Source organism: Balearica regulorum, chromosome 12 (genome assembly GCF_011004875.1).
Source record: "Balearica regulorum gibbericeps isolate bBalReg1 chromosome 12, bBalReg1.pri, whole genome shotgun sequence".
Lineage (NCBI taxonomy): Eukaryota > Metazoa > Chordata > Aves > Gruiformes > Gruidae > Balearica > Balearica regulorum.
Window position 1 is genome coordinate 8,385,549 of NC_046195.1, and position 26,678 is coordinate 8,412,226.

General features: G+C 40.6%; 1 protein-coding gene across 4 annotated transcripts in view; it reads right to left on the reverse strand.

Annotated features, from left to right (window-relative positions):
• MYZAP (myocardial zonula adherens protein) overlaps positions 1-24,299 on the reverse strand; it is a 77,389-nt gene extending 53,090 nt beyond the window's left edge. Inside the window, exons 1-2 of one of the 4 annotated variants that reach the window (XR_012837366.1) lie at positions 9,055-9,235; positions 2,889-2,978 (exon numbers count right to left, since the gene is read on the reverse strand). Coding sequence is in view for 3 of the 4 variants with exons in the window: in XM_075764056.1 (XP_075620171.1) it covers positions 2,889-2,978; positions 23,475-23,702 (318 nt within the window). In the remaining variant the exon portion in view is untranslated. Of the gene's footprint in view, positions 1-2,888; positions 2,979-4,654; positions 4,731-9,054; positions 9,236-23,474 lie in introns of those variants that run through there. The other 3 variants (XM_075764055.1, XM_075764056.1, XM_075764054.1) reach the window with 3 other exon arrangements.
• Positions 24,300-26,678: the final 2,379 nt, after the last annotated feature.

A 26,678-nucleotide genomic window follows, 5' to 3' on the forward strand; every position in this document is an offset into this window, starting at 1 on the left:
ATTAAATACAGCATACATTTTCTGATCAACTTGGACTACAATGAAAAACAGTAAGCTAATAGCTACTAACATAACCAATAAAGAATCAGTTCTGATCTGACATCAAGCTCCAGAACAAGTTATTGGGAGGATCAGTGCTAACAAGAACTCCTGTGCAGTTCACCAGCTGATTTTGCAACTGAAACATCTCTTAATGGTACTGAGCCCCAGAAAGATACAGACAAATAACAAATAGTCAGTAAGCCATCACTATCTCACATTAGGGCAGCTCAAAATCACCTCCTTCTAATGAAAGATTTGAAAGAGGAGATTGCAACCAAATGTCACACCATGGTGTATTTTTAGTTTTCTGGCATTCCCTTTCACACAGCAAGGTCTCTGCTATCCTCAGTCTCCAGCAGCAGGCAGAGGCAGGGAAGAGTCTCTCTCTAGCACTTGTCCTGCTGAAACAGGAGAGCAGCTGGTAGCCAGGCTCAGGCTGCCTGATCCAAGTGCCCCAGCAAAAGCTGTACAGTCTCAGAGAAATGAACTGCAGGGGTAATCTTTAAATCACATGAGTATATTTTAAATACCAAAACCATTTTCCATGTTCCCATTTTCTTAATACTCAGCATTTAAAGACAGCACAGAACTCTAGATTCCAACAAGACACCTGCTATTACATTTCATCCATGGTGAAGCTGTATTTTTTGACCTGAAATTGTGAAGTGCAAGGCAGAAAACTGAACAGTTGCCTAATTTCTGTCATCCCTATTTCCAAGAAGAGGGCTCAGTTCTCATAGGACTGTGTGAGGATCATCTAACATTTGTAAAACCTATTTTTTATTAACATTGAGTCAGTGGAACATGGGTGGATCAGCAGAGATACCTGATCACTGTTTTTAGAAGATGTTTTTTTCTTTTTTAATTAAATTTTGCAGTAAGATGAAAGTATCACAGCCTGACTACTCAGAGTCCTGTGTGCACTGTAAGTTACTGTGTAACTAATTCAAATACATAAAGCAATACATTACAAAGACAATAAAAATCTACAGGTAATACATTACTTGTTTCCAAGACATGAGAAAAAAACACTTCACGATCAGTGATTTTTTTTTTGTAGCTGCTTCTACGCACTATGACTATACAATCTGTAGGGCTATATTTTTAATTACACAAAAACCATAAAACACAAATAGATGGCACAATTACCCTGTGTTTTCTAATTGCTATGAAACTGACTAATTATATCCCATCTAGCTCTGAAGGCTGTATGTGTGCTTTCTAAAAGTCTTTAAATTGTGTAGAAGTACTGAACTTTAAAAAACTACTCAGAACATACAATAATTAAATGACATACCATTTTATGGGGTCTCAACTAAAAAGGACCCGTCTCTAAAAATTACTGTGCTATATACTGGAATGTAAGATGAGCCCAATAATGTATTTATTACCTTTCACATCCTCTCCTTAGCATTCTCTGATATAAAACCTACTTGCCTTTACTTGTATTATGGGGGAAATATACCTCTCATTAAATACAAGGACCCACAGAGAAAAAAAATGGTCACACAAGACAGTCACTACAAATTGTCCATGCCCTTATCATTCACACTTCTTTCTTATTATTACACTACTCAGCACAGTAAAGTGAGTAAGCCATGAGTCAAATACCTACCCTCCTCAAAACCAAACTTACATTACTCAAGGCAACGGGCCCATACGCTTAGGCCAGTCTGAGAGTTTCTGCAATCAGACACAAACTGACAAGAGACTGACAGAGTAAGTAGTGGGGAAAGCTACTCTAAGTGCTTCAACTAGACACCACTGTACAAAATGAATAATTACTATTGAATGCTGGCCCAAATTTAGCTTGTATTAAGGTCTCTCTACTCCATTTTGTAAGTAACATTCATAGACCCTCAAGGACCTATTACTCTGCCAGAGCAGTGTATGAAAAGCTGAGTTTAAACAAGATTCCAGCACAAGAACTATCTGATAAGGAATCTTTATCTTGACCATTTTACTTTGCATTTATTTTTATTGCTTTAAAATGTTTGTCTGAGTCATTTTACAGTTACTTTTGCTTCTGAGCACCACTAAGAAATTGTTTCAAATAAATCCTATTGTTGTTTTGCTTTCTATTGTCATATTGCTATTCAGACATTAGGTCTGGTAAACTTAGCCAACTTGTTGTTTGATTTTGGTTTATCAAAAGTGTAAATGTGGAGCCTGTTCAGCTTCCCTTTTTAGACTCCATCCTTAAGACAAATTAAACATCATGTATCACTCCAAAACAGCTCTTAAAGAACAAGTTCTGCACCAAAGCAGCTGTAAGATTTTTTTGTGTGCATACTACTTGCTTCTACATAAAAATTACCCTTCTAAACCCTTCTACACACATGACCTTCAAATCATTTTCACTTCAGAAAAATCTTGAATTCTTTATTTCGTATTTCTTATTGTACATCGCCCATTACCAAAATTAGTCAACACAGCAAAACATCTAAGTCCCAGGCCAGCCAGCTCCCATACACATTAAAACTCAAATCTTGCACACTGTTAAGCCTACATGAAACATAAAATCCCCTTCAAGTGAGGATCAGGATCCTGTTTAATGCAAGATCCTGCTCTTGATAGCAGTTTCCTACTCTTTAATATATAAATATTAAATAACCAAGTCTTAAAGGTACCTCAGTCACAAATTACCTACAATGTTTGTGCTGTTTCTCTACTACCGTCCTATTTTACATGCAGTTTTGCTAACCCTAACTTCAAGGCTCAGGCCCAAAGCTCACAGCTGACTTGTTCAGCTTCCACATGTTCTTCAGTCTTCCAAGATGACTGAACTTTGGGCTCCCAAAACAACTAATATCACCTTCTGTGGAACTTTGATTCTTAAAACTTACATTTTTCTTTCTTTCAGGTTCCTTTGCTCCCTGTTCAGGCTGTGAGCCTTCATCAGGTGGTACTGTTAAGCGTAACCTACAGACATTCATCTGAAAGAAAAACAAAGGCTTGCTTTTAGATTTAAGTGTTACAAAAAATATTTTAATAACTTGTTTTACAGAATAAGCTGTATTAACATTCAAGTTTTAATTTTCTACCTTTTGCCACCTAGCTGACAAAAGATTATTTTTTAAACGTGTGAGGAGTTTTTAGCTGGCATGAAATAATTCAAGGGCATCCCCATAATTACATAACTGAAATAGCAAAAATCCTTTCAATCAACAACATGTTCTTATGTACTCATAAATGACATTGAAAGCTGAGATAACAGAACAATGAACATAATTTTCTAGTTTTTCAGGGCTTTTTTTTTGCAGATTTGGCATACTTTTATTCCTCAGAAGAGATTCTTTAGAAACACAAAGTCACAAAGAGAGTGAATGCCTCTCTTCTGTTCAGTATATATCCAAGTATTTAATCCAAGGATACCTCAGTACTGCAATTCCACTGAATGTGAATATTATTGAAACCTGACACATGCGAGTTCTTTGTAAAAACTAAACTTCAAAATGCTTTAGAAAAAATTTAAGAGGTATTTCCTATCTGATTTCAGAAAAGCCATCCTCTTGCTGAGGAAATAGGCCGATAGGGTTGATACCATTCTATCCCCAATTGCAGTTTGCTTGCTTTTGTCTGAGAGATCTTTAGTGTAATGATATTTTTAAAGCAACAGATTTCATATTAGAAACTTGGTTAAAACTTTCAGTCTTAGTCCTATTCATGCAACATTTTTGTTGAAAACAACCAGAAGTCCTAAACAGAGCATAGCAAATGATGAAATGAGAAACTTGTCTGTTGAAATTTGAAGCTGCACAATACCTTCCTGTGAAATCCCAGCTGTCTGTTGACAACAAACAGGGCTCTGAAAGCTCTTCCTCAAAATGTCTAAAATATCTCTTTCATGATTACTGTGGGCCATTACCACTGTTCTTCTGTAGCCCAGCATTCCATCTGATCTAGATCTCTCTAGTTTCTCCTAACTACTTACTTCCAGTCATGCTGAATGTGTACCTTTTCTCTGAAATACACCTTTCCATTGCACTTGCCCAAGCTCACAGCTCATGTCTTGATCATTACAGCACTTCGTTTTGCCTTGAAAATGGCAATCATGTTCTGCTCCCAGGCATTCAGAGCACAGCAGCAAAGTCTTTTTCATAGACTCCAAATTTTATCATTTTATAACTCACTTCTTCCAACTGTCTCTCTCATCAATTAAGCCAACTTGACTTCACTTTCAAGGCTCTTTACCACATAAGCTCCTCAGAGCACACTATTCAGGATCACAAGGATTCCCATTTTCCATTTCCAAACAATGGACCTTTTTCAATTTTTCAAACAAGTTTAACTTCTTCTTCTTCCCAAGTAAAAGCAATTGGAAGAACTATCTGCAACTATCTGCAGTAACCCCACTGTTTTTCTTCCAGCTTCTCTTTAAATCTGTTGAGAAGACAAATCAACAGTGTTGACTCTCATATGCTGGAAACTGTATTAAAAAATGCTACTTTATATAGCCTTCCATCTTCCTGTCTCAGTTTGGTCTTTTAGGTCTACAAGGCCTTCTACCAGTAAGGAACAGTGTCTTGAGATACAAATAAAGTTCCCATTAAATATATGAGCTGTGGGGGGGGGGAAATCTATAATAAGATCTAGGTGAAATATAACCTACTCTTTAGACACATCTGTGGAGGCTACTTTCTGTGCAACGGGCCCCTTGCCATTAATTCATCATTCAGCCGTATGCTAACAAATGTAGAACAAGAAGCCACAGTGAAAGTGACAACCCCCCCCAAAAATGTAGTATAAAAGCAGATTATGCTTTCATATTTGCTAAAGAATTCTGAAACAATGAAATGCATTTAGAAATGATGAATCCTTGCACATTAGCTTTTGACACTGATTGACTGCTATATTTGTTCTTCTGAGAACACCAAACTCTCTCCATATACTGCAGAAGCTGGAGGTGCTTGCTGCTTACAAGTTAGTTATCAAGATATATTAATAATAAACTCCTCAACTTTGGAGCCTGTTGATTCCTAAGGTAATCAATACCACCTTTTCTCACCTATTTAATTTCTATTTCCTCTGGTCTTTCTTCCTATTAGCTTAGCAAGGCTCTTTGCTCTTAAAACATGCCTGCTTATAACAAGAAGGGAACAGAGTCTGGCATTCCTCCATGTAGGCAAACAAAGAGAGACCAGACCCATAAATAGGAAATAGAAACTGAATTTATGTTGTGCAGGAAGTGATAGACGAGGCCAACTTTTTCTTACAGTGATTTCAAATGAAGGAAAACTGGACTAAAGGGAATGAAAGGATTGTTAGAAGAAAACATGAAAAATACCTCAAATTAATAGAAACAGATAATGGCTGGCAACTCAAAGTTACGAGAAATGGAGTTGTATATAACCCTCTGAAGCTGGCAAATGGCTTGCCTGTTAGTCAGTATGGGACTAATTATAGCCAACATACTTATAGTGATTGTAAATAAGTATTTATCCCAGTACCTCTATACCAGTTAGTGAATCATGACTGCCTGTCACGTTACAGCAATTCATGTGTTACAGGCTTACTATGAAGGAAATCACAGGAGACAAGTACAGATGGCAGTCAAATCATAACAACTAGGTTGGAAATACAAATTAATAACAGTAATTTGTTGAGACTAAAGCCACTGTACAAAGGGCTATTATAATTTAAACTGTTTTTCTTGCCCTTTTCTTTTCACTTTGCTTCTCTACTACTCTCTTGAATCACTTTCCCCCCTCACACACTTCCTCATTTCCACACTAGCGCCTTACTTTTAAAACACTTCAAATCAGTATCATATTTTTGGCAGTATTTCTGACACAAAATAAAGTTTTAATGCTTTACTTTGCAGCCAGTTGCATGCAAATGCCAAACAGAGGGTGGCATTAACAATCATCTAAGGATTCCAGCCTTGAAGTCATGCCCAGTGAGGCTTGTACAGCAGTGGCAAGGTTCCTTGCTAGGACAAACTTATACAGGCTATACTCTTGCCATTGTTTATAACAATAGGACTTCCTCAGCATCCCTGGGGAAACAGCAACAAATGTATAAAGTAGCCATTCACTCCTGCTCCTCCTGGGCCACGGATGATGTTCTACCTAAGAACAGAACTACAAACCAATCTGTTAGAATTCCAGAACACTATAGAGGTTAGAAGGGAAAAACAACTGGCACTGCTTTTTCCTTTAACCCTCAGAAGCAATTATGAACACTGTACCTATACCGTTACTACTATGCAGTGCTTCCTAAAGGAACAACACAGCGTACCAGTTGTCAGCAAGTTTACTTGACCGCACCAATCAGCATGGTCACATGGAAATCGCAGCAAGCCCTCTTCCAACAGCAAAACACTGCTGCAACGATGCCTTAAAATGGAAATGAAATCGTAACAGGAAGAGCCTCAACTCAGTGCCAAACAGTGGCAGAATAATGTGCAACTGAGGATGAGGAGTAATTTCGAGAAACAAATTGGATTATGCAGAGAGAAAGCGGGGAGAAGAATGAAAGAGAACTCCCCTAGCAGGGAAAAGGCTGCGATTCAATTTCCTTCAACTGCTGACTGATGGTAAGAACAAGTGAGGAAAACCAGGCTTCCACCCTACCTTTATGTCATCAACATTGTAAGTCTGTGAGCATAACTTTTAAAAAGAAATAGGTATCTTTAAAAAAATACCAGGTATCAGGTTTTCTAGACCATTAGATTTTAGTTTGATTTACAGCATCTGCAGCTTTGGCAAGCCAGCAATACAAGTAATCTTAATTGTGCCAACATTTTATATTCACTCCTGGCTTTTTGACACCAACAACCCAGGAGTGGTATTTCCAAAGTTCATCTGACATGATTTGTGAAACAAATATGCAGACAGGAAAACAAAGACTGGCAGGTTCAGCGCAACACAACACCAGACAGCAAAAGTTTACTAAGGACAATGGAAATTAGCAAGTGAAGACATGCTCTTTTACCAAATTTCTAAGAGGCTAGTGGAACACCATAGATAAGAGCTACTGCAATATGACAGTTAAGAAAAAAGCCAATCTAGGTTAGTTAAAAATGTTAAGAATTCATGGCTCAGATCCACAATCCACATTCATGTTTACCATCCTACTGAAATCACTACGGTGCAACTTAAAACAAATACAGATGACAGATTCAGTTTCAGCAATGTTCTTCAGCCTTTTTCCACCCTTCTAAAACCAAAAGCACCCAGAAAGGCAGTGATCATAGTTAACTATGCACTGAAGTAATTACAGAGCTAGCATTAAAATAATGAGCAATGTTTTTATAGAATAACCAAAGTTACTGGTATGGCAATAGAAAAATACCAGCTCTTCTACTAACAACCAGTCCCACTCTAAGATTTTTACAATACCCCCACAAGAAAGATGTGGTTCAATATTGATTTAGCTTCAAATCAACTTCAGAATTAACATCACGAGAATTTAATATTTTTGATCTTTCTAATGTCTGATAATAAAATGCTTTGGGGATAACACATTAGTTGAGTAACTATCTGCTAACCTACTAGCTCAATGGACAAAAATCACCTCTTTTGCCTAAGACCCAACGGTAGTTTTAGACTTTTGAAGGTGAAAGCAGAAAAGGAGTGGGTGTTTAATTTCAGTCAGTCCTAAAAAGCAAAGAAGAAAGTTGCTTTCTTTGGTCATTTATCTGTTGATTAGCCTGCTCCATTTATGAAATCTCTGCTATGAGATTCCCCACACAATTAAAGGGCAGTTTTCCTGTGACCACAGGCACACAGGAATGTGACACACATCTTTCATTTATTCAGCAGTTACTCTGTCTTCCTCCCCTCTTTTGACAACTCATGGTAAGGGAGTCACATTTCATTAAAAAAAGGAACAGCAGCTTCCCAGTGGGTTTTATTTGCAAATTAGGCTTTTAACAGTTTCCTTAAGAGAATGTATCATTATACATCATCCCCAAGAAATATATCATGGGGATGAATATAAGAAAATTATCACCTAAACGCAAATTCTCTTAGCTTTAACTTTGCTAAGAAATACTGAAACAGGAAAACTCAATGGGAACCCAGAAGACAGGTAGGCAATATAGCTATGATTTCCAAGTCATCTTAATTTTTCCACACACATGAGCAATTTCATTTTTATGAAGGCCAGGGATTTTTTTCTGTGGAAAAGCCTGACCCTTATGTTATCCCATAAAACATGGCAACATGACATTCTTCATTGTTTCAATTATGAACTCATATTTTTGGAGTGTCAAAACAATCACTAAGTAATTAAAAAAGCATTATGATCACACAATTGTATTTCTTTGCAAGGACAAGCTTATCACTTATTTTGATTTATTTCTTCACACGTGGAATGTGCACTCACAATGACAGCAGTGTGGTTACAGCAGCAAAAAAGAGCTATTTAAAGCAGGGTGGCTGTAGAGCTGTTCCTGTAATATCTGCCAGAGTTTTATCAACTTTGTAGAAGCATTTCCCAACAGATTAATGCATCGTTATTATTTAATCTCATTTCTGAAAATTAAAAAAAACCAACCCATCAGTAAATCGTATTTCTGTATTTGACGAATTGATTATAAAAATAAATTACTATTGCTATCTAAATCATTACAGTGAGCTTCCTCATAGATAGAGTCTGGATAGGCAGGTTCTCAGTTGTAAATATGAAGGCGCTTTTCAATAGGGGCCGGGGGGGAAAGCGTCCAACACAATCACACCTTCAAGTTTCCAGAGGAACAGTCAGGGGCTAGCACTAACAAAAACCTTGCAAGACACCCCAAAAGCTCTTCATTTCCCAGCACCTACTACGAACGCGCAAAAGGATGTTCTCACCACCGCAAAGTTCACCTGAAAACACCGAAAACAAGCAAGGAGAGGGGAAGACAGAAAAAAACCAAACCAACAACCAAAAAAACCAAACCAACAACCGCAGGTAAACCATAAGGGGTGGGCGGCTTGTGTGTGCCACACCACCGCTTCGCCCCCCCCCCCCCCCGACACCGCCCGCGGGACCTCCCCGCCGTCTCCCCCGCACTGCCCCCCGCACCTTCCGCCGGGCGCGGCCGCCGTCGCCGGACGGCCTCCGGGGGGTGGTGGCGGTAACCGTGAGCCCTGAGCTGTACCGCAGCATCCCCACGGGCCGCCGGGCTGCCGCTGACTGCGGCTCCCTTTGGCCGGCGGCGCCGCTCCGCCCTCACGCACATGGCCGCGGGCGGCCGCAGGGGCCGGGCTGCCCCAGCGGGGGCGGGCCGGGGAGGGGGAAGCGGAGCCTCGCAAGCGTCCTCCGCAACGTCGCGCTTCTCCACACCCCCGCGGACCTTGTGTCTCCGCGCTGGCTTTTGTGCTACGAAAGCGCCCGATTTGCTTGCGTGGGGTGAAACCGGGCAAAGTCGCTGTGGGACGCCGCCCCTGAGAAATTTGTCCTTAGGACGCTGAGGTCCCAATGTTGGGTGGCATTCCCTCTGCTCCCGGGAATTTTGGGTGTTGGGGCTGCAGCATGGGGAAGGGGACTTTGACAGGAGACCCAGACGGGTCCACGTGTCACTCAGCCACCTCCCGGGCAGTGGAAATGGGAGTCAGTCCTATTCTCCAGTACCCACCTCCGAGGGCTCTAACCAGAGTGCGATGTGACACAAGCTGGACGCTGTCCTCCACTCCTTCCCACAGCTGCGATTCGTGAGTCACCCGGTTTGTTAGCCGTGCTCCAGGAATGGGTACCAGACTGATCAGAAAGCACCCAGATCCCAGACAGCCTTGGGTGAGAGGCACAAAGCTGGTGCAGCTCAATGGGTGAGTGACTGCGTAAGCCCTGGCGCCAAAGGTCCAACAAGGTGAGCCTGGTGCGCTGGAGTTAGCTGGCCCTGAGCCAGATTGCAGATGTGGACTTCAGCATTTGAGATGCTCAGCTCTTCCGGGATCTGGGCTCAGGGAACACTGTAACCCTACACTGCTGTATACAGGCCTAACTGCACACACCCCCTCATCTGCAGCCTTGTGCATCTATCGTGAGCAGTATGTTCCTTGGTAATCAAAGGAGTTACAACCAAAGGAGATGCTTTTGTTTGAAAGAAATTGCAGAACAAACACCTATAACAGCATTTTTGAAATAGTTTATCCTCTGTCTCTGTGTAATTACCTTGAAATAATTAAGACAATGAGAATACAGTTATGGCTGTGCAATGTCCTTGCCCATTACGATGTTCATGATCATATGGCTATATACTGGTTCCTGAGTTGGAGAATGCTGAAGAGAGGAAAGTAATTTGCATTGGAAAGATGGAAATTGCACTGAACCACCAGTGCCTCACCCTCCGTGTACAATGTCTGTTCTCTTCTGCCTCTCAGTTCTCTGTCCCCAGGGCAACATACTGAGCTATCAACATGACAAGGATCTGAGAAAGAGAGGAAGAAAGCATTGCCCAGGCCCAGAGGAATGAATGAAGGGTCTGAATTTAGTATTCAGCATCTTTTGTGTTGTTTTCCCAGCTACTATTCTCTTCTCCACCTGAGGAAGGTGATATAGCCCAAGGCAAATGAGATAGAACAACCCTTGTATTTGGGTTTCTCTCAAGATTGGCTACATGTTGCACGATTTCTTTTGTGCAAAGGTGTCTTGATTGCATTTCCATATGAATCATCCACTGTCTTAACTCCTCATTGTAATGCTTTTAGAGTGGGTATGCAGGTGGAGAGGTTTATCTTGAACAACAGAAACATGTTCCTTCACAAGTATGTCGCCTACCTGCTGGGCTGTCCCTTACCAGTGGTCATTACTTGTTCCTGGTCATTCTGGTGAAATGTCTTGATTTAAATTCTGGTATGCAGCCAGCTGGTGGCCTTTGTGGTTTCAGCTGGGAAAGAGTTCCTGTGAGATTCTCCTGGTTAGTGAGAAGTTGTGCCTTCTCGACTTCATTCCCCACAGGGAAAAGGTGTGTACGCAGGGCTGTCTAGTACTGCAAGGCACAAACAGAACTGCTTTTCTGAGAACAGGCACAGAGACTAAACTTGTGCCACACCATGGGAAAGGACCTCCCTTCCTGTATGCTACAGCATGAGACAATAAGGCACAATAATCAGATCTCTGGGAGAATTTACATGCATTTCTGGCTGCAGCTCATTATTCCACATTTGCCATTCTCTCTCATCTCCAATGGAGACTTAAGCCAAGAAGTGACAATCCATAGAGCTACTCCCTCTTTCACTCCCTGAGAGATCAGAGAGATACGTTGGCTCGGTTTCAGCTTGTCCCTCTTTGCCAGGACCCATGACCGTACCTCCCTGGTTCTGACACAGTCTGAAGTAGATTTGTCACAGTTTACAGCTCTTTTTTCCTGCAAGGATCACAGTAGGCTGTTGTAAGCATCTCATACTGTCTGTGGTTTGGACATGGCACTAGCTCACAGAAACAGGATGGGGGAATGGAAAGAAAATCACTACTTGGGAATTAGTTTGACTAAAATAGTATTCTACTGATTTTTACAGTTGTACAGACTACACAAAAGGTATACACAGTCATACAGACTGCTCACAGACAATATAGAATCTGGTGGCAGAACATAATCTGACCAGGATGCTGAGCTTTCAGTTCAAAACCTGCCAGCACTTGGTGAATGCAATGATCCAAAGGCACAGCAGGTTAATTACAAGATGACACTATAGTATGAATATCTAGAGCAATAGCTATTGTGAAACAGCTAATATAATTACATGGAAACTGCAAGAAATTTAAAGTGTAGGTGCCTTCTTCATTTTTTTGCCTACTAGCTTGTTCCCTACCAGCAGCATTACTGAAATATTTTTTTCCCGGGAGGCACAAAGATCATTATGCTGTGGGAAAAATGAAACAGGATGTCACAGAATCAACAGGCCTTTACATGTAAAGCCCTTGGTCACAAGATGGGCAACAGAGCATACAGTACATGGAGTAGGAAGTAGGTCTGCCCTCACAGAATAGCAGATTATAAAAGAATTCCTGCAGGAGTGGGTAGCCTGGTCTTACCTTAACAAACTGCCTAAACGTGGGCACGGTAAAAGGCTGATTTTTTTTTCATCAAAATCTCCTCTCCATCTTCAGGCTAATTGCCGACAGAGTCCAGAGAAAGAAAAACTCCAATAACACTTGATCAACTGGAATATTAATCCTGTGGGATTTGGGAATAATTGCAGTTATAAATTGAACAAGAACTCACACCTGTGGTCATTAAGGTTATAAAGTCCCATTTGTATCGCTACAAAAATGAGGTGTTATAATTAACTTCTAATAGCCTTCACTTTCCAGGGGGATTAAAATCTATTCTGCCTTCATCATCCCTAAGGCATGAAACCCATTTACAGCAGAGACTATCAAATGGACAGATGCACGTAAAATATTTCAGAACCAGACTCAGTAAGACCTGTGGGCTTGATCACCTATTTTTCCTCAGAGCTGTTTCTTTTTTGTGCTAGCTTTCACCCTTGTATCCTACAGGCATACACTTAGCTCAGCATCATGCTGTCTTTTTTTGGGTATTACATCTAGCACAAAAATTTTAGCCTGCTAACGGTTCATAAAACAGCTCATTAGGAGAGGCATACTAGAAACTGAGCCCCCAAATTCTGTAGTCATAGGTCCCCCTATATGCAATATACAAAGCAATATATAATATCATACAGTTCTTGTCTTGAGCAATATTTCATCTTTCACTGGCAAATACATCTTTGCTGCCTTTGGACATAGTGTGGTTTATAGTTACCCTTTTGAAGCAACGTAACACATACAGCTATCTGAATGTCCAGCTTGGTTTAGCTACAAGCATCATGTCACTTCTCAAACCTGTCGATATAACTGTTTACTGTCACTTAACACTCTTGGTACATGGCTAATACAGGATTACTACAGAAACTCAAGAGCCTCCCCTGCTGATCTCACATATACAAATCTATAATTAGGAATTCCCACACCAGGAGTTTGAAATGCAGAATGTACATTTTATTTTGCAAAGCCCTCAGTATCCATTTTACATTATTATTTCCATTATGGTTGAACTGAATAAAAAAAAAAATAATTCCTGGAGTTACCTGCAATAACAGCTTGATTCCACCTTTACTGATAGTATAGTCACAGACTATAATTGCAATAAATGTTTCTTTTAATGTTTTCTGCTTTTAATTGTTGTCCTACTTCCTACTTAAAGTCCATCTTCCTGCTGAGGTTTAAAGTACTTTTTAACTATATATCAATAAAGTCACAGAATGCTAGATAGCTCAATAAATAATACAAGGCAATATGCATTATCATTTCCTCTGGAAGTGACGGAAAGGACAAAAGAGAATGGGGTAGTTACTCAAAGCCATATCTGGGCAAGAACACAGAGCAAGTCCATCGAAGCCAATCAGGTAGTGATAATAGTAACAGGATTCTGCCATGTACCTTTATGTATATATACGGAGGGACCGTTCATCAGGGAGCGTAGTGATAGGACAAGGGATAACGGGTTTAAACTAAAAGAGGGTAGATTTAAGTTAGATATAAGGAAGAAATTCTTTAGGTGAGGGTGGTGAACAGGTTTGCCCAGAGAGGTTGTGGAAACCTCATCCCTGGAAGTGTCCAAGGCCAGACTGGATGGGGCTTTGAGCAACCTGGTCTATTGGAGGGTATCCCCATCCATGGCAGGGGTGGGGGGGGGAGGGTTGGAACTAGATGATCTTTGAGGTCTCTTCCAACCCAAACCATTCTATGATTCTATATGTATGTCAGTATATTTCACACAGTTTGTGTGCTTAGCAGTTAGGAAAATCAGGATTATACCTGGTAGCTATGATTTGCAGACCCAGACTGTTAAAAAGCAATTTATAGTGAAATAAAAATTACTGCTAAGTTTTTAAAGAAGGCTGCAAAGCCCTAGAAGAGCATGTTTTTCAGGAAAAAGAGATTCTAGCTTTATTTGGAAGGACTTTTGATCAAGCTTGTTTACAAGTCATAATATTTACACAGCTACAGTCATGTCTTCTATTTTATTAAATAAAAAATAAAAGCTTGGACTTTACCAAAACCAACTAAGACATATGAAATATATTGAGACAAATATAAGACAGTTTCATTTATCAGGAATACGTGTCCTCATATGAATATAAAAATAGCGCTATCATTTTTCAATCACAAATTCTTAGGGATTTAGATAGCATCACTTCAGATTTTGCTGAAGCATACAGAGCATCAATCCAGTTCTGATTCAGCAGAAAAAGTACCACCCCTTGATTCATCTTCATCATTTCCTCTTTCATGTAGGTCTCCCATTCAGTTAACAACTGGGTCACAGCCCACACCAATGTGGCCTGACACACACGTGCAATGCTAGAAGCCTGTCATTCACTCTTCAGCAGTAGGTTTTGGTTTAGTCAGTCCACGCAAGCAGGACAATTCAGCGTAAATGTCATGTAAAAGTAATGCAGCGCAGGAGCAGCAGCATTGTACACATAGGGGTGTGACTTGGCCAGATCACATAATTGAACAGGTTAAGGTAGGTAGGACAGCAGAAAACAGGCACGCCCCACCATTAGCACCACAGTTACATTGTTAGGTAGCTGCATTTAAAATCATATTCCACTCCCTGGAGATAACATGGAAGGATAGATTTTGTCCAAAAGACTGATTTCAGTATTGTCATTGTGGCAAAAAATAAGGAAATTCTAGAGGCAGAAATAAATTGGAGAGTGCAACTCCTATAAGTGTAAGGAATGGACATATTTCAGGGAGTGGTAGCATTAAGGACAGGAAATCACTACACATATTTGACTGACTTCTTTTAGCTTACAAAGGGGAAGACGAGATACATATCACCTTCATTTCTCCACAGGAAAGGAAACATAGAAGAGGAAGAAGAGGAAAAACTATATTCTGCTTCAACTCTATTTTATGATATAAGGCCAAATAGCAAGTGGTGGTCTTCAGCCCCGCTTCAGGGCAGAGGATGATGGAACGTTTTTCTTACCAACAAAGCAAACAGGCATTTGTCTAGAACATCTGCACAGATACTACGGAAGTTCTTGGTTGTGTGGCTTCTCCCTTGTTTTAGACCTGGGCCTCCACGTTCTCTATCTCAGAACGATACATATGGGAATTTAGCAGTTCTTAATGATTCTCCCAGCCCATTGCATGTTTGCACGCATAGCTGGGACAGGGAGCTGTACATGTGTGAAAGTACAAGTGGAAGTCTGGTTCTATTATTTATTTTCTTTCTTCGTACTAAAAAGAAGTTTATTAGAAGTCATGTAAAAAGAAAATAAGGTGGAGGAGGGTGGTATTTTAACCATAAAACATCAGGTCTTACTGACTCTTGATATCAGGGGACTTTCATCAGGAAAATTTTGGTCTCTCCAGCTCCAAAAAACATTCTAGCAGACCTATCTGTATCAACAGTCCAAGGAAATCTTCTTATCCTGTCACCAAGAATTCTCTCATTTCCCCTGTCAATAGGTCATTAAAATAATAGAAAAAGAGGTAAAGTATAATCAACGCAGAAGATATCGTTGGGCCTGAGTACAGTTATTAGGAGTGAGTGTAGGGAGTGTACTTACTAATAGCTCAACCACAGTGACTAAATATTACTTAGGGAAATGCCCCTTTAATGGTAGACCAAATACTAGGAAGGAAATGGATTCACACACCTAGCCACATGTATATTTGGTCACACACTGTATCTGTGAATCTGGATGGCCACTCCCCAGATTTCCAGTGTGTCATCCTTAGGGCCAGTTCAGCCCAGGAGGAGGAATATGTTTTTCCTTCACCTGCATATGATGCATCATCCAGTTAGCAAGAATGCAGCTGAGAGTAGTGTGGTTCTGGGTCCTGATCACCGAACAAGAAATTTAAACTGTTCCAGGAAGGCACTTTCAAGAAATATTACAGGCTTTGAAATCGATCAAACTAGTATCAGTGACTTGGGCCAGTAGAACAGGATTTCCTGACATTCTGCCTGTTTGATGATAACGTGAAATGTAAATAAACCTGTGGCTTTTACATGACAAAGGCTGGTCTCCAAAAGGAAGATCACTCATAATTCAGAAATTAAAGTTTCTACTATGAAATTAAATTGTTTCTGCAGTGGAACTATTCCCATCAAGTTTCCCTCTCCAGAGAAAACCACAAGAAGAAGTAGTGAGTACTTGATCAAAAGACCTTTGAAATGACTTGAAAGACCCATTCACTTCCATTGATTTATTCCACAAATTTATTTCAATCGCATTTGGATCGCAGAAGTCTCCATAAAATTCTTCTGCTTTCCCTGCATTTCAGAATGTGCCTAAAATTTACTGTGCCTAACATAACTACTTGAATCCAAGGGAAATGCAGAAAAAAAATTACACAGAAAGCCATGCACAACGACTATATTATGACAAACTCTGTGCAGGCTCTGGGGAAGGCTGGTTCTCTTTGGTATCACTCAACTCTATTTTATCTTACTCTTTCTATTCAGATGCCTGGCCCTGTGTCTAGTGCTTCTGACATGCCTTTGTAAAAAGATTTCAAACCATGTCTATCGATGAAGTCTTTAGTTGCCCAAATTAATTTTAATAATATATATTTAATTTTGTAGATATAGATTTCTAAAAGGTGTCATTAGCATTAACTTGAAAATTGAATTTCCCTGGATAATTAACTGCTATTCTTTCTCATAACTTCACCATGCTTAGGCATTTTTCTGCACTTCTGGCCTACCCAGATTACTTCTTTGAGAGGTTTATTTATTATAGGTTAATAGAACACCATTCTCACCTCTGGACATCTTTGAGAGGAGTTGCCTGAAAGCTTGGAAAGCTACCTAATTCTATTAGGTCTCCTTGAGTTGGCCTAATAGGGTACATATCCTATAGCTTGCTTGAACAGAATCTCATCTTCACCTGGCAGTGGGAAATAGAAATGGCATATCTCAAGAGATATATTTAAATTCTTCCCTGTTGCAGGTTTGATTTTGCATAAATATTTCAGCATGGAAAGCAAGCAAGGGATTTTCTTTTCCCATTAGCTTTGTCTAAGTATAACTCACCAAGCTTAGGGAGCGATAACTCACAAAGTCTAGGGAAGTGATTGTCCCACTCTACACTGCGCTGGTGCGGCCTCACCTCGAGTACCGCGTGCAATTTTGGGCACCACAGTACAAGAAGGACATAAAACTATTGGAGAGTGTCCAAAGGAGGGCAACAAAGATGGCGAAGGGTCTAGAGGGGAAGACGTAGGAGGACAGGCTGAAGTCCCTTGGTTTGTTGAGCCTAGAAAGAGGAGACTGAGGGGAGACCTCATCGCGGCCTACAGCTTCCTCACAAGGGGGAGCAAAGGGGCAGGCGTTCATCATCTCCCTCTGGTGACCAGTGATAGAACCCAAGGGAACGGAGTGAAGCTGTGACAGGGGAGGTTTAGGTTGGATATCAGGAAAAGGTTCTTCACCGAGAGGGTGGTTGGGCACTAGAACAGGCTCCCCAGGGAAGTGGTCACAGCACCGAGCTTGACTGAGTTCAAGAAGCGTCTGGATAATGCTCTTAGTCATATGTTCTGATTTGGCTGGTCCTGTGTGGAGCCAGGAGTTGGACTCGATGATCCTTATGGGTTCCTTCCAACTCAGGATACTCTATGATTCTAAGCTTTTTAAATGCACACATACACAGTCACATGCATGACAGTTGATTAACAACGTATTTTAGTTAGTACAATTTAATCTTGCTGATTTTAGAACTGCAGTATTCTAATGTATGCAGAGAAAAACAGATATAAGAGGGCTGTGGATAGTAATGAATGCTTAGAACAGACCTGTCTGGAACACCTATTCTCCCTGCTGCAGAACAAGAAGACACTCGTCCCCCCTCCCCCTTACCACCTCAAAAAAATCACTAAAAGACAATTGCCCTACTTCTGCTCTCACTTTTACTAGCGTCCGTCTGATAATAACTGAGAAGTAAATGGAGGTGCTCTGGATATTAATGTGGGTTAATAGAATTAAAGTAGTACAAAGGAAATATCTTATTGCTTTTTATAATTAACCTGGAGATCCATTGCTGCTGCAGGACACTGAACAAAGAAGTTACTCACACTGAAGGAAGAGATAACGTGCAAGTATGTATACAGGATCAAGTTTGTGTCAGACAAAATGGTGAGCTAGCTAGCATGAAATCAGTCAGAGGTATCAATCAGGTTTCCCCCATGGCTAGAAATGACCAGCGAGAGACTGACAGTAGTCTCCTGTGACACAACTGACACTACACATGGGGGGAAGGAAAGGAGGGGGGATTTGCCTTCCTGTGGGGCCCCGGGAATTGGCCACTGTTGAAAACAGGATGTTAGAACGTCACTCTGCCTCTGGATATTTCTATATTCCTACCTTCTAGAGAAATATTTACCAGAGGATTAATATAGTAACACAAAGCCCAATCCTCCTCCCTCTAAAATCCATAGCAAAATTTCCAGTAATTTCTACAGATGTTGCACAGAGTCTATAATATATTAATACATTAATAGCATGCACTGGATACCTTCAAAGCACCTGACGGTTGTTCATTTTCTAGCTTGTTTTATTTGAGTAAACCATTTGGGGGAGTTACAAACAGTTTAGAAATCTTAAATCCACTGTCCTATGATACACAGTGTACTTTCGCTAAAGCATTAGAATGAAAACTACACCAAAATACTCTGACAGCAGACGGGCTAGCAAGCTCTTAAGGAGGAGTTTTGGTACATTTCCCACTTCTCATAAGACTAGAGTTATGGAATCTATGAATTTTGGAGTTCTCCTCTGTTAATATACATTTAGTGTTTTGATGAATTAACAAGAGAGAGAAAATACTTAGACAAAAAGATCCAACAGAGTTAAACATTGGACAAAAATCATTGAAGTGCCCTCCAGAATTGTATTCCTGCTGAGCATTTCTGTCCCTGTCCTTAGGGAGACAATGTGGAAGCAGATTTCTCAATAGAACATTGTTTTCCTTTCCTTGGCTTATGCAAGGGACAGTGGCCAATGTGGGCATAAATTGCAATGGAAGAGAAGTATATCTAGAACACTTTCTGGGTCCTACCCGGTCGGCCAAATCTTCCTGTTTAATGCCTTTTCTGCATAAATCCGCTGTAACCATAAACAAGATCTCACACTCAGATTTGGAATAATTTCAGTGTAGAGGTCATTCTCTGATGGCAATGAAAGGATCTAGAAAAAAAAAAAAAAAAAAGAGTTGAAACATATTTGGGTATTTGGCTGAAGTTTTGACCCTGATGGGAACCTGACATAAATTTCCGTATGTCTGTGTTGGATTTTTGCAATGCAGGACAACCACACACACATATATACAGATGATCACCAGCATTAAGGATACCTGAAATAAGGTGGAGGTTTTCTGCATGCTTGCTACTGGCCCACGTCCACAAATTTCTTGAGTGCATTAGCTTTAAGATTATTTGGAATCTGTTTCTGTATTACCAAAATAGCTGGCATAGTTCAAATGTCTTTTGCTTGTTTCTGCCATCTACAGAACCTATACAATTTCTTCAGTTTTTAACCTTTTGTAGCTGATGTTGTTTATTAATTTTCTATTAATACCGCATGTGTTTGGTGTAGTTTCCACAGATCCCATCAAATTCTCTGGAAAGTTTTCAGCCTGTGGTTAGATTGCTCTTTGTCTGACAGTACCAGAAATAGCTGCAGTAGAGAGGTCAGATTCCTTGGCTACCTTGAAGTTAGCATGTTTGGGTATCAGCAATCACTTTGCAAGAGCAACACAAAGGTTATAATTCACTGACTTACCCTGTTATGTCGATATAACATGAATTCCACTGTTTCTGTAACCACACATGTTCCAGACACTTATAATTACTTTGGCTGAATTTTTAGCCGTCTTTTGGTAAATAACATCTGATCATTTTCATGTAAAACCTTCCAAAAAGTTTTCCCTGTGTAGAAATTTTGAGGTTTCCTTTGGGCTAGAACAGCATGATTTTGTACAGAGCTCGGTGATACAAAGTGGGGAACCTGTTCAAGTAGAAATTGTGGTCTTGTTAACCTATAAAATTTTACAGATTCCTGATGACATGGCTAGTGTAGGCCACCAGTAAATAAACCACATGCATTTTACCACAGTTCATTCTGTCCTGTGTGAATTCTGGAAAAGTGGAGGAACTCTTAAGGTCCCCATTGTGAAATGGTGACTGCTCAAAACTCACTAGTCTGCAGATACCATATTCTGCATGTCACAAACAGTATCTTTGCAACTGGGCTGGCCACTGGTGTTCACCCATATTCCAGTAAGCAAACATCAAGCAGATCATGCTTTCAGTGAAAGAGAGAGATACTAGGATCTTATCAAGTCAGATTAAAAAAAAAGGGGGGGGGGGGAGACTACTGAGAAAGATCACAACAAGAAATGTAAACACTCCAGTCCCCTAATGAAAGCATGAACATACCTGCTTATACTTTTCTTACACTGCTGATGTCTTCCTAGGTCAGTGCCTGAAGTTAGGTGAAATGTTAAGTCTAAAGCTGCATTGAAAACAATTTGTTTGAGAATACATTAAAATGTTGAGGCAAAAGACAACCTGGTTTCCGATAAATTCTTTCTGTCAAGTCATAGTCCAGCCATAGTCACAAACTATCTCATATTGCCTCCCAGATCATCACTCAGTATTATGCAGAGTAGTACAAATGCCCAGACTGCATCAGAGCTGCTATCTTGTCTGTCAGTTGTCAGGATTTCCTGTTTCAGAAAGATATGCAAGAACTTCAGAGGAGATAGATATTAATTATCCTCCCACTCCCTCCAAATATCTCCTTGGATTTCTAATCATTAGAAACTGGCTTACTTCCTGAACTACAGGTTTAGTAACTCCTGCTGACACATTTTCATGAATAATAGGTATTCTTACCAGCTGTGAACTTTTGTTTCTTGCTAAATTATCACCATCAGCACCAGCGTTGTCTAATCATGCTGTAAAAAAAGTACCAATTTTGATTCCCCTTGCTCTGTTCTGGTGCTTGTTTCCTTGTTACAGTGTTACAAAACAGTAGAGGTTATCTATGCTCTTTATGTCCTTCACAAATCAATTTCTCCAGACTCTTGATCACTCCATTTTCAGTCCTCTTAGTCATGCTATAGTTTCTGAGTACTTCTTACAGCAGCAGCACTTTTACAGGAAAGCACCATACCCCTTCTGCTCACATTAGTCGCTTCATGCACCTTAACATCTTGAATGCTTTTTTGACTGTGGTTCTATACCGAAAAGGATCTTTGTTGAGCAGCAGGTAATTTTCTGTACAGACTACTTCTTGAATGGCAACCTGGCTGTTCTGTATTGTATTTCATTGCTGGAGAATTGATATCCAAGGAGGATTAAATAATTTCCCGCATCTCACAAGAAACTTATGCTCTGGCAGGAGCTCGATCTCAAGATTCCAAAGCTTCAAGATACTCTTTAGCTTGTCAATCTGTCTTTGAGGTTGGTTTGTACATGAAACCTCTTTGTAGAGGGAGCATCACAATTGGCTCCACACCAGTTGCTGCCTGGGAAAACAAGACAAAAGATGCACTATTAGGGCATAATTAACACAAGCCAACAGGGAGGGTGCAATACCTCAGTTGCAATGACAGCCACAGCAGGACTCTCTGGCTGCTTAGCAGCGCAGAGGGATTAATTTTGCCATCCTTATTATATTGAAGGATGCCAGCAACAAAATAAGGCAGCAGTGCCACTGGGCAGTTTATCACCTGCATGGGAAGTGGCCACCAGCTTCATGGATATGTGTGCTATTTGCAAAACCCCCTGTATTTTGGCAAAATGCATACAGTCATGGTATGCAGCGGGCATTGCATCATTAAACACAATTCACAATGTATTAAAACATACCTGCAAAACGGGATTAAGACTCACATTTGGAGGAAGACTTTACAGCCGAAGGCAGGGGCACCTACACACCGCACCCCCCCCCGGCTGTCACCACCGGCATCGCCTGCTCTCTGCTGCCACCCATGGGGCGCGCTCCCCTGGGCACCTTTGGGGATAAGAAGGACTTCTCTGAGGCATCTTAGTCAGGACTGCAGTTCCCACGTTTAAGACTTTAAAACGTTTTCAGTAGAAAAATAGTCCTTCTCTCTCCTGAAAACTTTCACCAGCTTTTCCTTTTTGTGGGTTTTTGTTTGGTTTTTGCGTTGTTTGGTTTTTTTTTTTAAGAGCCAGAAATGTCAAGCTCTGCTAAGCACAGGAAAGTTTCAGAGGAACAGCAAAGTTAATGGGTATCAATCTCCCCTTTTCCCTCCATATTACTTCTAAATTCGTAAAAATTATAAAGGTGATGAGAACAATTGCACTGCCTAGATAAAGTGCCAATCAAAGTTAAAACATGTTGCTTTTATCTGATTTTCTGCACTCAGTTGTAGAGCATCCTCAAATGGCCTTGCAGCTGGTCTCTGCCAGCCGTGCACACTCACGTTTGCGGTCAGCAGCATGTCACTGCATGTATGCTTCAGGAAAGTGTAACTGCAGTTTGTGCAGTGGGTATCACCAGTATGGTCTGTGGCTGGTTGGTATCTTTACATTCTTGAGAAGAAAAGCTAAAATGACAAGACTTATGAAAGTTTGTAGAATCAAAGCTCAATTACCTGATATCTGATGCTCTGCGCTTGGCAGGCATAGGAGGTACAGGTCTAATCAGTGTGGAGATCCACTCTATTCAGTAGTTACTCATCCTGTGCACTGGTGGTAAGCTTAACATCGTATAGAGCCAATTTAGGCAGACTCCCTGCCCCACTGAGTTTCCAGGTATTCAATTCCCTCCTGCCTCCTGCCATCCAGTTGCCCTTCAGATGCAACTGCTAGTGTCATTCATTTGATCGCACATTGACATCTATGGATGCTGCAGTTTATACACAGGCTCCCGAGGCTTGCGTCATCCCACTTTGAGTCATAAGCACCTGCCCTTCCTGCAAACAGCATTATGAAGTTTTATAGTAAAAGCCCTCCAGGTGAATACAAACACATTGCAACAAGAGGCTAGGTAAGTGGTAATTGCACGAGTACAAAAAGCTCATTATTTTGCTCAAATAAGCTGAAAGATAGGTGTTTAATGTCATGGCCACAGTGCCTCATGACATTTTCTGTACTACCAGCCTGGCAACGTCACCACAGCAGGCTGCAGATACTACCTGCCCCTCACTTTACTTGTGGACACAATGTAAGCTAAGAATGTAAGTAAAATAAAATCCCATACATGTAGTCAAGATTTCACCCACAAGACAGAGAAGACCCAAATACCTAGAGAACACAACCAGGAGAGAAACCTCCCCAGGCTCAAGGGGTTTTTTGTTTGGGGTTTTTTTTTTCCCCCCGTGACAAAAAAAACCCCAAACAAACAAAAACCCACCCACCCCCCCACACCCTCCCGCCAAACTCGCTGAAAAAAGCAAAAATGTCCCAACAGCCACCTATCAAACAGCCAGACTTTCTGTTAGCACCTGGGAAACGGTGTTTGCTGTGAATAAGCTAATGTTAATTCTATGTTTCCCAAACATCTGGTGGTCAGGACTCCTCGCTTCCTCTCTGCCCTGGTGCATCGAATGCCATGCATTGGGTCTTCCAATAGAGTGTCTGCACTTCTCACTGATGAAGGAAGAACCACAGCTGAGAAGCGCAATCCAGTTTTGTCTTTGAAAAAATACTTTCATGGGACCTATTGCAAACATACACTTGTTGACATACACATGTCTTTAAATGGAACCTGTTTCCTTTTAAAAACAAATAGTTGAGTTTGTAAGCATTTTAAGTTGGTTTCTCATGTACATATGAACTTACAGCTACCTTTTTCCTGCAGAGAATATGAAGGACTCTAGCTTACTGAACAGGGGTTTCCCAATGCTACTATAGCTCATTTTCTCAGTCAAGGAGCCAGCAACAGCAATAAGGGCAGAAAAGGAAAGGAGGTTGATTAAGTAGACTGCAGTTTTCCTTCTGCCATCCCCACTCCCTATCAATAGCACCAGTGTAGTACATGCATGCTGGACACTTATTGTGTGCACACCTACAAAGATTCCTTTCCCCTCATACAGGTAGCAGCTGTAAGTGGCCCTATTTCTTACTCATTCTTCTCTCTTCTCTGCTTATCCCGCAATGCTTATTGAATTCAGTCCATCTGAAAAAGTTTCCTAGCCAAAGGATGCCAGGCAAACTGAAGAGATGGATTCTCTTGAGCTCTATAGGAGGCTCAGACTGCCCTTGGACATCCTGACAAATATTTATCCTTATGCGGTATCACGTACAGCACCATACAAACCATAGTCTTCCATTGTCACTCTTAGTAATGCTTAAGAAGTTCACAGTTGGGTGAGACATTTTGATCTGAATTGTGAATTTGGTCTCATCTTTAAAATAGCTGGGTAACACACACAATGTGTACTGAAATAGCAAGGCACAGTGAGCTGTGTTTAAAGCAAACATAGCCCCAATCAGGAAGCTTCCTTTCTTTGGCTGGATGATGTTACAGCTTTTACATAGTTTTATTGGATTTACTTTATTTTTTCCTTCCCTCTTTTCATAGCCATTCTACCTGTTACACAATAAACCATTTTATTAGTTGAAGAAAAAAAAAATTGAAACTCCCCATAAAGCAAGGAAATCTAGACTTAAGGCTGTCATTCTGCAGCAAAGACACTCCATAGAGCCTGCTGGTTACTGCAGAGCCAGCACAAGACCTTCAATCTCAGATGTGTGGCAGGTAAAACAGCTCCCCACTTGGAAAGCATTGCAGCACATTGCAGACTGCAGGACAAAGCGCTAAACACAGCACAGAAAGCACATGTGCTGAAAAATCAGATTGACACTGAAAAATCGGATCCTTGGCATTTCCTCCTAACATTTTTATCGAGGAAGTTTCAACGCAGACACAGAATCAAGTTTTCAAGGTCTAGTTTTGTGCTTCATTTTCTAGGCATGTTGACAAAAGCATGAGGAGGTCAAGGACTGAAGCAGCAGCTCAAATGGATTAGAAACCAGAATCCTCCTGGTTCCCAGTGCTCTACTTCCAACTATTAGACCACCCTGTCTTCTCTGGATGGTTCAGCTTCCTTTGTTTTCCTTTTGGTATAGCATTTAAAACACAAATTAAAAAGCTTGTTGGGACTCTGTCAAAAAGTCTTCTACACAGCAGATATAGAAGAAAATAGGAAGGATTTACAGCAACCACAGTGTGACTGTAGCCACTGAATTTGTGTATCAGTTTTAAAGTCAGGATTATGTTTTCAGGCAGGCAACCAAATCAGCTGATACAGCACTTGCAGCAATGCACAGCCATGTCTCTCTGCCTTCACTGTGTATGTGTGTGCATGTGTATTTGCTCTCACATGCTCTAGTCACAAATACCCAATGAGTCCTTTTTTCTTAAACAGTATTTGCTGCACTTTAACAAAAAGACTTGAAGAACAAAATTAAAAGTATACCAATCTCAATCTCATTTGTAGTACAGAAATCACATGCTGGCAGCCTCAGCTGAGTCAAGTTCCAAATCTCAGTCCTTAACTCCCACGAAAATAAAGGCCAGGCTGGGCTGATAACAGCCAGCTCTGTGGGTGTGAGAGGTGAACTTTTAGTCAAACAGCTCAGCTCTCCTATGCACAGTGAAACTGCTTCCTAGAAAAGTAAATTTCATTTCTGGCACAGACTAAGTTTTCCCAGGGACAAGTCCCAAACAGTCTTATCTCTCCTTCCACTCCAAAAGCAGCAATGTTTTCTTTTCCTGTCACAAAAAACCCCCACAGAAGTAAATACCTATTTGACAAAAAGGCAAATCCAAGGGGAAACCAAGAAATACACACATGATTTCTTTCTAGGAAAAAAGTAAGATATAATGTGAGTCACACAAAAATAGATGCTTCTGATACTGGCAGGCACTTGGGTATCCAAGGTTTGAAAATGCTGAAAGCATTTCTGCAAAACAGAACTACCCGTGTTGTGCAGGGGTATGCAGCTAATCAGTCTCCATTAAGAGTACATCTACAGAAATATCAGAAACATATGCTGCTCCTTTTCCAGCACTATCATTTGTCTCAGCTGGACTCTCTTGAGAATCTTTGCTGCAAACGCATAGAGGAAATAGCATTTCCTAGTGCTATTTCAACGTGCTCCCTACCATCCTGATCTTGAGCCTTTACAGTCTTTCCCTGGAAATAAAATCTTACATCCATCCCAGCCCAAGTTAGGTATCTGTAGATTTAAGATGGTGTAAGCAACATTCAGTGCCAAGCTCTTTAGGAGGAGTGAAGGGAAGATCAAAATCAAATTAATGAGAACTGAATCCTGCGTTGTTCTTTCTTACTGTCTATATTTTCTGCCTTACTTCACATTATGCCATTGGTAGGTTTCATCCCAGCCAGACTGCATACAAAGAAAGTAAAGACTGCTTGAAACTAGTGAAAATAGCTTTGTAACCTAATATATAAAGCATTGTTCAGAAAGCCCATTCTGCTGAAGAAGCAGAAGTACACAGAAAGCATAGAAAAACTCAAGTTACCTGTAATCAGTCCCTTCTCTGCACTCACATAATTCTTACAGTTTTCCTATTGGCAACTTGGAGAACTTAAACCTTCATCATCCACCTGTGCTCAGAATTTAAGTAAAATTTTTTTATTGCCTGTTCTTCTGCTAATGGCATGAAGCTTTGGGATCTG